The 12,500-nt window shown below is 41.6% G+C and overlaps 1 protein-coding gene across 3 annotated transcripts in view; it reads right to left on the reverse strand.

The window, feature by feature from the left end:
- LOC137986567 (uncharacterized) overlaps window positions 1-12,500 on the reverse strand; it is a 40,236-nt gene that overhangs the window by 2,578 nt on the left and 25,158 nt on the right. For all 3 annotated transcript variants that reach the window (XM_068833617.1, XM_068833666.1, XM_068833570.1), the window contains one exon: window positions 1,073-1,127. In XM_068833617.1, coding sequence (XP_068689718.1) covers window positions 1,073-1,127 — 55 coding nt within the window. The remainder of the gene's footprint in view (window positions 1-1,072; window positions 1,128-12,500) is intronic.

Below are 12,500 nucleotides of genomic sequence, written 5' to 3' on the forward strand. Positions count from 1 at the left end.
GCACTTTTACTTGCTATTTCATGTACGATTTCGTGACGATTTGACCAAAAACGTACTGTGGAATATCAAACTAGCGAGGACGTTTTCCCCTATTTTCCAGGAGATTTAGTACGATTCATTTTGTCAACCACTCTTTACCGAGAAATATCCAGCAGGTCGCACTGAAATCGTAGCTAGTTTTAAAATAAAACCTCTCAAACTGTTTCATGGTCAGCTTTTGTGGAGTTTTGCATTTAACTGCCTTTAAACATATGGAACTCTGTACGAGTTATGTTCCTAAATTTCGTATTTTACGAGCGCACGGGTTGCTTTAATACACATTCTGAAAATTGTTTCGACAGCTTCTTTCCAACCGCTCTGCAAATATCACCTAAAATTTGTCCGTAACTTTCTTTTGTTTTCGACGGTTTAAACAAATTCTCAGAAGAAACATAACCAGTCGTACCCGGCTGAGAAGCTGGGTTACAAATTTATCTTTAAAATCACACCGGCAAATTCTGCATTGATCGCTTGGGTATTTCGATTCCTCGGTGCCTCGGTTTGTTACTTGTGTTAACATGGTTATCTGTTATTGGCTAATTTGTTAATAAGACGTCAATCAGCGTGCGTCAAGTCAACCATTAAAAGGTGGGCGTTTTTCAAAAATAGGGGGTCTTCTTGCAAGCGTTCCCTCAGTCTCTTGCCTCAACTTTCGCGGGGCCAGTTTCCGGAAAATCGTTTCGTAGCTCTTCAGTCGAACAGGAACGTTTGCTACGCAGGCTACGTTTGATGCAGAAACACCAGGTAGCGAGTAAAGGTAATTCAAAATACACTCATGCTTGACTAAAGACAATATTTTAGCTGACAACATGATTCCATGCTTACTAAACAAAAGTTAACGATAAGATAGTCCCGACAGCCACTGACAGAAGCAGAATGAAGGCAATTGCAGCCACAACCCTTCAATTGTTCTCACCTATCCCAGAAACACCTAAGGCTTCAATACGGTTCCGTGAGACAGAGTATTCAATTCCTGAATCAATCGTTCTATGCAATGTCACTTAACCGTTGAGAATTACTCCTATTATGTTACCTGAGAGACATCGCCATCCCCACCGGCAAAATAAAGAAAGAAGCCACGATGGAAACTGAAAATAAAGAGAGGTATTGTGAGTTCACGTAAATATTTACTGTCGCCAGGTGGTAAAGTTGAATATTTAGCACGGAGTCCACAAATATGGCTGGCCATTCGTTTCACAATTATGACACGATGTATATGTTGTTGGTCAAATCCGGTTTCAGGTCGAATCCATTTTGACCTGTAACTTAAACTGGTGACCTAATTTTACCTAAGTTGAATATGCACTCTACCTAGTTTAAAGAAGCTATCAACCCGCCAAAAAGGATTGAAAACACCTATACCTTCCCTCCCGCTCTGTCTTACGCACCTCAGCACACATCTTCACAATGTTTCGTATCATCTTATCGGTTTCGGTATTCATACACTTATCCATTCAGTCTCAACATTACAACATAGTAAGGGAACAAAGAACTGTACTATGCACTTACATGTACTCGCACCCTCCAATTCTATAGCCCTGTGTCTTCACCACTGCCACGATGAACATGCTCAACCCAACACAGTTCTTTTCTTTATTTACTTTTCCATAATATGTCAATTGACATCCATGTATAAGAACCAAAAGTTATCCTAATTTTTCTCTAGGCTTAATTTAGACTTCAATTCATTTGGGTGTGCATTCAACCTAGCCTAGATGAAAACAGATTCAACCTGAGAACGGATTTTACCGGCAACAAATACAGGGTTTTTGCTAACGTATATCTGCAATTTTCACTGGTGTATGGGTTTTTTTTTAAGCCCAGTTATATCACGTACACGCCAATTCTCAGACGTTTGGTATTTGTGAACGTACACTGAACAAACACAAATATGATCACATATATCCTAGTGCGCCAAAAACGCACATTTGTATTTTGAGGTTTGTGTATATACGTGATTTTTTTAGACGAGATGTTGTGTAAGGCTTCGTGCAAACGGAAGCAACATCGTTGGCCAACAAATTCCCAACATTGTTTCACAAAGATTGAAACTGGTCAAAATGTTGAGCCCACAACTCACAACATTTCTTTGGCTTCGTGATCACCGAAGCGTAGCGCAGCAAGCATAGCTCTTCCATCATTGTTGGGGCCACGCACACACATTATCTAAAACCACTTCAGGTGATTCAAAAAAGACTCGTGAAAGTTATAACATTCTCGCACCCACAAGCTCACACTGAAATTCTATATTAATACTATATTAAAATTAAGTGATGTAATTAAAATTCAGATTCTTCATTTTGTTTATTCCTGGTTCACTTATTACTTCCACCAATCTTTAATGATTATTTTCAAGTAATGATAACTTATTTCTTAAAAATACTAACACTAATCAAAATGGTCTAAGGTCGCTTCAAAGTAGCAGTTCTCGGTTGTGGAATTCCTTCGACAAATGTTCAAAGTTTATTTCTTCCCTCTGGGCTTTTAAAAATCATATCACATCTCTAAAACGTAATAGTTATAACACCTAGACAATCTCAACTCTATTCCATTTATCAAACATAGTTTAAATCTTACTTAATAAATCTACTTTATTAGTTTCGTAATGTAGAAAGCATTCTTTCTTTATTCATTTTTATCACAACTAGGTTAATTACTTTTAAATGCACTGTAAACAGCAATTAAACTTTAGCCTTGGGCTCCCCACTTGATTAGATTGACGTCTACTTGGGCAGTCCAGACTTCTGGCAGCTTTCTTTTCTTTTAATTTCTTGTTATTTTGTATTTTAGTAATAAATTAAATATTTCATTGTAATTACTGTAACCTTGTAAATAGGCCTAGAAGTAAAGTAGAGTTATTATTGTTATTATTGTTATTGTCATTATTATTACATATGGTCTCCATGGAGATGGCAACGCATTAACATGTTGAAAACAAGATAGAAGCCGAATTTTGTCAGTTTACAAGGTCTTGTGGGTGGAATCTTTCCCATAATGCACTTTGTAACGATAAGTGAAGTCTCTTATTGACCAATCAACATCCGCGTACTCCATGTGCTTTGAAGGCCAAGTTACTCAGCATCCGGGGTCTTGCAGTTTTGTGTGTGTTATCGCTGCTTGCTGTATACATGTTGTGTTAAAAATACAACTGGAATAAAAGCTTGAAATTGTGTGTTGGCGTTCGAACCTCTCAAGGATCTAGTTTAAAGAAACGGAGTACTTAACTTGGTGTCAGAAGTGGGTATATTTTGAGCGATTACAAATCAGAAGCAAACACACGTGTGGATGGGTTATTTGAAATCAGTTGAAAGGCCTTCTGACCCACCGCCAACGCAGCAAGTGCCTCAAGTCAGCTCCTTTATTTAAAAGTAACGTTTCGCCTCCGCCACATGTAGAATTGACAGGCAATCTACAGCTTATTTGGAAGCAGTGGAAACAAATACAGTAGAATGCCTATGAGCTGCTAACACGCCTAGACCAATCAGAGTTGGCAAGTATTCACGTAACCATCTGTTCCAGACTTGATTGACGATGACTTGTGTCTGTTTCTAATGTTTATTATTGGAGATCTTAATGTCAGCAAAAACACCACAGGGAAAAACTGGGTTTGCGCGAGAAATGAGGAAATGATTTGGGGTTACAGCTTCCACTGCTGCTGGACCTAACTTCTGTTAGAGGTCTGCTATTCACAAGGGCCTCCGTTTCGGCAAAGGCTTTTTCCAAAACTTCATCTTGACCATGCAGCACAACTTTCAGGGCCTTCTTGCACGACTGTACCAAACGTTCCCAAATACCGTCAAAATGTGGGGAAGCAGGAGGATTAAAGTGCCACTGAATTTGCTTCTGACACAAAAAATCAGCAATTTGTGACTGGTTCCAGGTGCACAGGCTTTGCTTGAGCTCTCGATCAGCGCCTATAAAAATGGTACTTCAGAGTATATGTCAGGTGGTGGGCCACGCCTTGCCACAAATCCTCTTAGTGCATAAATAAAAGAATCAGTCTCTAATGAACTGACTACTTCAAGGTGCTCTGCCCGTGTGACCACGAATGTGAAGAGACACCCATAACGCTTCTCTTGCTTGTGCTAGTGTTTGACCAAAACAAGCAACGCCAACTTTGAAAAAGGGTGGTGCTATTTGCAAAAGATCTTTTGGGAGAGTTGCCATCAAAGGAGTTTGACGCTTGATTCTTCGCCTTCTGCACAGTGAACAATTGTGAAGGACTCTTCTGACTGTAGAACGAGAGTAAGGGATCCAATTAACCTCAGCTCATTCGAACGTGCTCTGTGCCTTCATGGCTGAGCTTCTTATGATAATCCTGAATAATGAGCCGGCTTAGTTGATGGTCTTGAGAAATGATAACCGGGTCCTTAACATCGTAGAAACAGCTGCCCCACCAATTCTCCCGCCAACCCGGAGAATAAAGGGGGTCAAGGTCTTCACGCGACTTTTGCACCAATAGATCTTCTAACCTGAGCATTGATAATTTCAGATGGAAATACTTCCTATTGTACAGACTTGATCCACATCAGTCTCACTTCCTCGATTTCCTGAACTTCCATTGAGTTGGTTCTTGCCTGGTTATTTGTTTTGTCTCTTCTGCAATTTTCAATGAACCTTCTGACATGAGCGGTGACTCGACAAACTTAAGTGAATGAAGGGTATTTGGACAGGTCTATAAACTGTGGGTTAAGCAGTGGGGTAGTTCCAGCTGAAAGAACAATCTCAGCGCCATCGTCAGCATCAGGATTAGGCTTTGTGTTTGAAATATCATCTGGCTAGTGTTCTTCTGCATGGAAGCAAAAGAAATAAAGCGTCCATTTAATTACCGACTGTCAGGAGTAATCGCATCAGCTTTCAGGCCACGACAGACATAATCTGCTGGATTTAGTTTGCCAGGGCAATGGGCCACTGGTGTGGTTCCGAAGTATCTAAAATTTCAGAAAGTCTGTTTGCAGTGAAAGAAGGATGACGCTTTGATGGTCCACAAATTTGTTCAATAGCAGTACTAATGTCAGTCCAAAAGTAGATGAGATTTCATAATCATGTTCCCCCAGAATCATATTGACTAGTCGAACATTTAGAACTGCTGTCTGTAATTCCTGTCAGCGGATGATCAATGGTTTAACAGGCGCAACACGAGTCTTAGCAGTTACAAATGCACAATGTCTCTGTCCACCAGCATACTCTAACCGAAAGCACGCCACATGGCCAAATGCCCTTTCACTTGCGTCATCAAAGACATACAACTGGATGGACACCGGGAAGAGAATAAGACCGTGGTACAGAGAATTCTGAGAGCTTTCCCAGTTCCTTCTGCCAATCAGACTTTTTTTGTAAACTTCAGGAATTTGCTCGTCCCATCCCTGGCGACGCCAGATTGAAGGAATATTCTCGTTCTGACAGCAACCAATGGAATCGAAGATTGAGGCAGTAAGACTGACAACTTTCCGTCTTGTATCATTTTGGGCATTCCAAGTAACTCCCAACTGGTAATAGGCTTTCATATCCAATACTCCGCACAGAGTGTTCTTGTTCCTTCTCTGGGATTGCATTAACCAAGACTGACTGGCCTTCTTCAGGGACTGCAACCTGATTAAACGTCGCGTCGATGTCAGCCGACACTGCTAATTGTCCTGCCAGAAACGCATTACGATACCAACCAGGGAGTTCAAAAGGTCTGGCCCTGTAGTCAGACAGTCGTTTAAAGAAATTCCTTGGTAACGGGATGCTATATCACTGTCACGGCGGACCTTACCAGGTTTGTGCGGGTGTACCACAGGGTGGTGTGGTAGATACCATTCATGCAAAACAGGTTTTGACAAATCATCCTTTGTTAACGTCTTGATATATCCCTTCTGCAGATCATTCTCTCCAATTTCATGGTATTTTTGCTTTAGTTGTGGGTCAGTTTCAAGGTGTTTTCCCAACAATTCCAAGAGCCTTTCTGCATCGACTCTGTAGTTTGTCAGAGTAATAGTTGGGTTCTTCCAAATAAGGCCAACTTCGTACCTCCCATCGACCTTGCGGGTTGTCCCATCGACCTTTCGGGTCGTCAGAACCATTTCATCTTCCCTTGAACGTAGCTCATCACCCTCATATTTGCATCTAAATGATTCAGTTTACCACCATGTTTTGACGAACTCGTTCAGTTCCTCCTCACATGAGGTAATATGTACAAAGTTTACAGACTCAGACTTGCGAATGTATCGTGGAAGGTTTCCTGTGACAGTCCAACCAAGTTAAGTCTTTACTCCAAAGTAGGAATCCTTTGGTCCTTCACGTATCTCTCTTGGGATAATAATGTCAGCTACATCACTTCCACGAACAACTTTAACTTCTGCTCCGCTAACACCTTTGAGCTCAAGGTCTGCCGAATGATTCCACCGAGACTTGACGTTTTTCATCTTTAACTGTAACGGGTGGTAAGTTCAACTTGTCAGCAACCAATGCATTCTCAACTGGATAACGAGTCGCCTGCATGCTAACGGGACCAACTTCGAATGATACTGTTCTTGTCTTTAAATGATAAATTACTTGAATACCAAACAGATAGAGGGATTCTGATGGACCATTCAAACTGAGTTGACCGGAATGTCTCGCACAACTAGAGAACAAGTGCCACCGTGGTCCAAAAGGGGAAGGACATTAAGCTGTTCACTAGACCCATGTAGAGTCACTTGGACTACATGGAGTAACACTCTTGACTCTTGCTAGTTTAAGTAAGTACCTTATTATTGGGTCAAACTTGCTACCGTACAGTGTACGTACACTAATTTGGGACACAAAACTACAATTAACTAACTAATAATTAAAAATATAAGATAAAAATACATGTGTAAGTATTAATAAATATATATCAGACACTCGTTAGTTGTTACATAAAAGACAGTCTTTACACGTTGTGAAATAAACAGTTTTGAGGTGCTTTTTAAAAATGTCCAATGATTCATACGATTGAATAAATTTGTCAAGTTTGAACCAAATGACAGGACCTAAATAAGTCAGGCTATGTTTGCCATAAGCAACAGCCCAATATCTAGGTATGGCGAAATCAGAATTTCTAAGATGATATTGAGAATTGGTAACAATAAATACGTCTGCAACGTAGGGGGGCGCCAGAGTTTTCTTCATTTTGTACATTATGTTTGCAATGGCTTGCAGTCGTCGCGTATGAAGTGTTGGTAGTTTCGCTTTTTGCAGGAGTTCCTCATTTGTCAATTTATTGTCACAATACACAGCGCAAGGTGCTCGTTCTTGAATTCGTTCTAGTTTTCTGCCATCAGAAGAAGGACAGAAATGCCAGGCAGTCTGGCAGTATGTAAGATAAGGTAGTGTAGTAAATTTAGCAGATGTCGGAATAAGGTTACGTAATCTCAGAAGAACACCAGTTTGACAGGATACTTTTCCACAAACATTGCGTACATGACTCGAAAGTGATAGTTGATCGTCTAAGTGCCATTAATAACGATGTGTAAATCCTTGTGATAATTCCTCGGGCCCAGACACATCACCTGCTACTTTGAAAAAATTTCCTTGTAAAAGATTGTTGTTGTACCACTCAGAGATGTTGTTTGCTTCCTCAGTTAAAAAAACATTCCGCCTCGTTAGTTGTATTCGCCTTTGAAAACAGTTGGTGGTCATCAGCGTACATAAATAGCCTGTTTTCAGCAATGGAGAAATGTAGATCGTTTTGAAAAACATTCCAAAGAAGAGGCCTGGTCGTGTACCAACCGCTTGTTGTATCTTGACTGATCCTCTCCGTTTTTCCTGTTTCTGAAATATGATCGCATCAAGGCTATTGAATTATTAGAAAAACCGTATGCTTTTAGCTTATTGATCAGTAAGGGAGGGGGCAGCGAATCGAATGCCTTTGACATATCGGTGGACAAGACTCCAACAATGTTCCTGTTATGTATGCAATTTGTGACGATTTCCATCTCCCATAACACATAGTACTGAAATGGTCTTACCACTAGCTTTGAAGTGTAAAGGTCCTCCTGAAAGTTTGTGATAAAAAGGGAGTGCGGCTACTGTGCTGCAAATTGCTGAAGTATTAGTGTGTTTCCCTCCAAACTTGCCATCAGATCCAGGGAAGGGTGACTTGCTTGCTCGCCAACCAAAATCATCATTGAAGTGGATTTCAATCCATTTCTCACAGCCTACTAGATTACCTTTCTTTAACAATTTGCCTCTTTTATACTCTTTTCACTTCACACAAAGAGAAGGGCGCAACCTGTCAACAACCATATTCAGGTTGTTTGCTGCATGCAAATCCTCACTGTATCCAAAAAACGCTTGAAGGTTTTAACGGCAGTTGATACTATATCCGAGAACCGACGGGCCTCATGTAAACGTTCGTCACTCAGCTTGTTCACATAGGCTTTTACCACAATATGAGACTTTCCAAATCTCGATCCCAATTTCTCGAAAGCTTCACTGTAGAGTTCTCCTCTGTAACCATGGGAGTTAATGAAATTCCATGTTCAACACCAAAACAAGGTCAACAGTTGAAAGTCAAATTTGGACATGGACAATTAATTTCTGGAGAAGGGGTAACAGCTGCTTCACTATCCAGCACAATTATTTTGCGGTCGTCTTTCGACTCATTAACAAAGTTGAAACTTGACACCTTAGATGGTGGTCCTACTTTTCGGAGTGATTATATTTCAATGTTTCAGTCAATTATTGACGATGCACATATCTCCTCCAATTCAAAAATGCACCACTTGCAGAATGCAGTTACGGGAAGTGGAAGGGCAAAGGATGCAATACAAGGTTATTGTCCAGGTAAATCATTTGTTTTGATTTCAACAGTGTCCTGCTCGAGTCAGACAGGAATGGTCTCTTCATCTTCAAAATCTTTAAGCCTTTGTTGAAGACTTTCAGGACCACGCTCTTCAATTACTAAAGCTTCAGCTGCAGTCGTCCGATATGAAGGAATTCGGAACATGATCCAGAAAATGTGAGGCTTTGAAATACGGAATCCAGAGCGCGGAATCCGGAATCCATGGGATGGAATTCAGAATTCACAAAATTCGTTGGGATCCAGGATCAATCTCGGTGGAACCCGTGAGTTTGGAATCTGGAATCCACGACTCGGGATCCGGGATCCATTATTCGGGATCCGGGATCCATTATTCGGGATCCAGAATCCACGGGCTGGGATCTGGAATCCAAGGGCCACCTGGATTACTTTACATAAGGCGTCTTCAGCCTCAGATATCGGACGCTGTGTGTCAAGTTTTAATTCTGTTTCCAAAAGCACTCTTTCAACATCTTCCTTAGCTTTCCACAATTTCTTTTGAAATTCAGCATAACTATTGATCTTTCGCAATTTTCCCTTTGCAACTTCCTTTTGTTTTCGAGCAAATGCTTAAGTTATCGCTGCTTTTACTGTAGGATCTACAATACTCTGTTGGAAGCCTTTGATCTTCGACTAAGTGCTGAACTCGCTACCGAAATGTCTTCGCCAGAACGGTCGTTTAAATGTAAGGATGCCTCATCTAATGTTAGGAACACGAAAGCCTTGCTAGAGAGATGTCGTGAACGAAACAAGGGCAGGCAAGTTCACCTTCAAGTGTGCTGATGTGCAGTTCTTTGGTCGCCGTCTCACCAAAGACGATTTGAAGCCTGACCTGGATTCAGTGGCAGCAGTTCTAAACATAAAGAAGCCCAGTGACGTAACTCTGTTCAAAGGCTCATTGGAATGGCAAAGTACCGATCCGAATTCTTTAGTGATCTCTCCCAAGTGTGCGAACCAATCAGTCGTGTAACACACAAGGAAGTCCCATTGTTCTGGGGCAAGGAACAAAATGAAGCTTTCGGTCATGTTAAGAAGGCAGTCACCTCTGCACCCTTTCTTGTAGTATTTTGACTCATCAAAGGCTACTGAAGGAAGCGGAGATGCCTCATCCAAAGAAATTTAATTTGTACTTACTCCAGACGATCATCCTCTTAATTCACGCCAGCCGGGCCATGCCACAAGCAGAGCAATGATATTCTCAAATAGAGAAAGAGCTCCTTGCTTCGGTATTTGGCTTAGAGCACAATCACCAGAACGTGTATGGCAGAAAAGTTACCATTTTCACCGACCTCAAGCCTCTGGTTTCCATCTCGAGTAAACTGTTTGCCTCGACCGCTAGGGTTCTACAGAGGCTCCCTCTTCGCCTTCATCAGTATGATGTCGCTATTATGTACCGTCCAGGCCGTGAAATGTACCTAGCAGACACCCTGTCAAGAGCATATCAGAGCACCAATACGAAACAGCCAAAAAGATCAGAATCAGACAAGTTAATATGACAGTACTCATTCAATCGAATACTTGGCAATCTCAGAGCCACAATTGAATGAGACCAAGCAGGAGACAGCACAAGATCCACCCTGCCGATCCTAAAACATGTGATACTCGAAGGATGGCCTAACGACACAGCCTCTGTACCACTTGAAGTACTCCCATACTTCAACATTAGAGAAGAGCGAGAAGTTTGGGACGGCATCATTTTCAAGAGACTAGTAGATGTATCATCCCTCAAACTCCAAAAAGGAAAGTGAAAGAGAAGATTCAGAGGGCTCATACTGGAGTTCAACGCTGTCTTAGGAGAACGAAAGAAGTAGTCTACTGGCACTCTATGAACCAAGGGATCACCAACTATGTAAAGCAGTGTAACATTTCCGACACCTTTGCAAGTCAGAAGCGTCGTGAACCTCTAATCATACATGATGTCCCGAAGCGTCCTTGACAGAAAGTTGGCTGTAGCCTTATGTTACGACCATTGCTGCTGAATTTGCCCACCGAACAAAGACTGTTTCTATTTCGTTCGCATTAATCATCGAAGAAATCCTGCCATTCGTACACGACTTTTTCCTCTTTCTTTTCTCCCCACGAGTCATCGCCGCTGTCCGAAGCCACGTAAGTTTCCAATTCATTCAGTCCAGCAAGTAGGTCCTCTTCCTCTTCTCTCCGCATTTTTGTAACCCAACAGTGTTTACCTTTGAGCACAAAGGATACATATGCAGAGACGACTACTATTCCGGCTATTTTAAAGTTGATAGACTCCAAAGGAAGACCGCAAAAGTAGTGGTAAAGAGGTTGAAGCATCACTTCTCCAACCATGGGATACCAAACAACCCCCAGATCAACAATGGCCCTCCTATCAACTCCTAAGAGTTCAGAGCGTTCACTGCAGCTTATAAATTTGAGCTCGTGACCAGTTCACCTAATTACCCACAGAACAATTGTTGTGAGGAAAATGAGGTGAAGACGGCAACGTAACCTCGGCTGCACGTTTCAAGGACTTTGAAATGTCTTAGATTTTGTTTGACTTTTATTCATTGACTTCATTTTGTTCAAATGTTTGCAGTTTCAATATCACAAGACCTAACGCGTAGTTATTAGGGACTGTCAAGAACACTTTGCATGCCTTTGGATACATTCGTTTCTTTTTCACTACAAGAGGAAGGGTGTAACGATAAGTCAAGTTTCTTATTGTCCGATCACAATCCACGTGCTCCACGCGCTTTGTAGGCCAGGTTACCCAGCATCCGGCGGTCTTGTAGTTTTGTGTGTGTTTTTGCTGCTTGCTGCATTTACGTTGTGTTAAAAATACAACTAGAGGAAAAGCTTTAAATTGTGTGTTCGTTCGAACCTGACAAGGATCTAGTTTAAAGAAACAAAGTAAATAATACACAGCACGTCCTTACATTGTTGGGAGTTGTTGCATCGGTTTGCACAACACTGCCAACACCATCCAACATCCTGCCTTACCTACTCCTTCCAAAAATATTGGGAGTTGTCGCGCCATTTCGCACGGGGTTTAACTAAGAAATATCGACTTATACCGTCAGCTCTAACCGACGAAACCTTAAGCTCAGGTAGCCCTTTGGGAGCTCCCAACCAGCATAAAATGTAAGACTTTTTATTATATGACTAGCTCCGTGAGCGGGCAAGATGAACCCGCGCTGTGATTGGCTACCCGAGCGGGCAAGATGGATCTATAATAGCCGCTCGGTACTTCTCGCTTGGTCCCGCAAGATCAAAGATTATTTTTTTGGTGTTTTATCCCATATAATAAATCTTTATTGGCCAAGATTGTTCGGTGAAGATGGCTGGATATTGGCCAAGTTCTTTTTTGCGTGTTTATGGACCGAGACGAAGTCGAGGTCCATAAACACGCAAAAAAAGAAATTGGCCAATATCCAGCCATCTTGACCTCACGCTTGGTCAATAACCCATATACGTAAATTTTACGATCGTACATAACAGTTCAAACGTTCCACGTTCACTCCGCTTTCCATCCATTTGTGGTATAGCCTACGTAGCTGGCGGAATTGTTGACGTGGAGAATGGGGTGGGGCGCTGTGAAATACCGCCTGGCCGAAAACTGGCATTTTTTTTAATGCCGCTCACTTTGAATCCAATTACGAACAGCCAATCTGTAATGCGGAACCAAGTTGTATAT

This window comes from Montipora foliosa, chromosome 1 (genome assembly GCF_036669935.1).
Source record: "Montipora foliosa isolate CH-2021 chromosome 1, ASM3666993v2, whole genome shotgun sequence".
Taxonomy (NCBI): Eukaryota; Metazoa; Cnidaria; class Anthozoa; order Scleractinia; family Acroporidae; genus Montipora; species Montipora foliosa.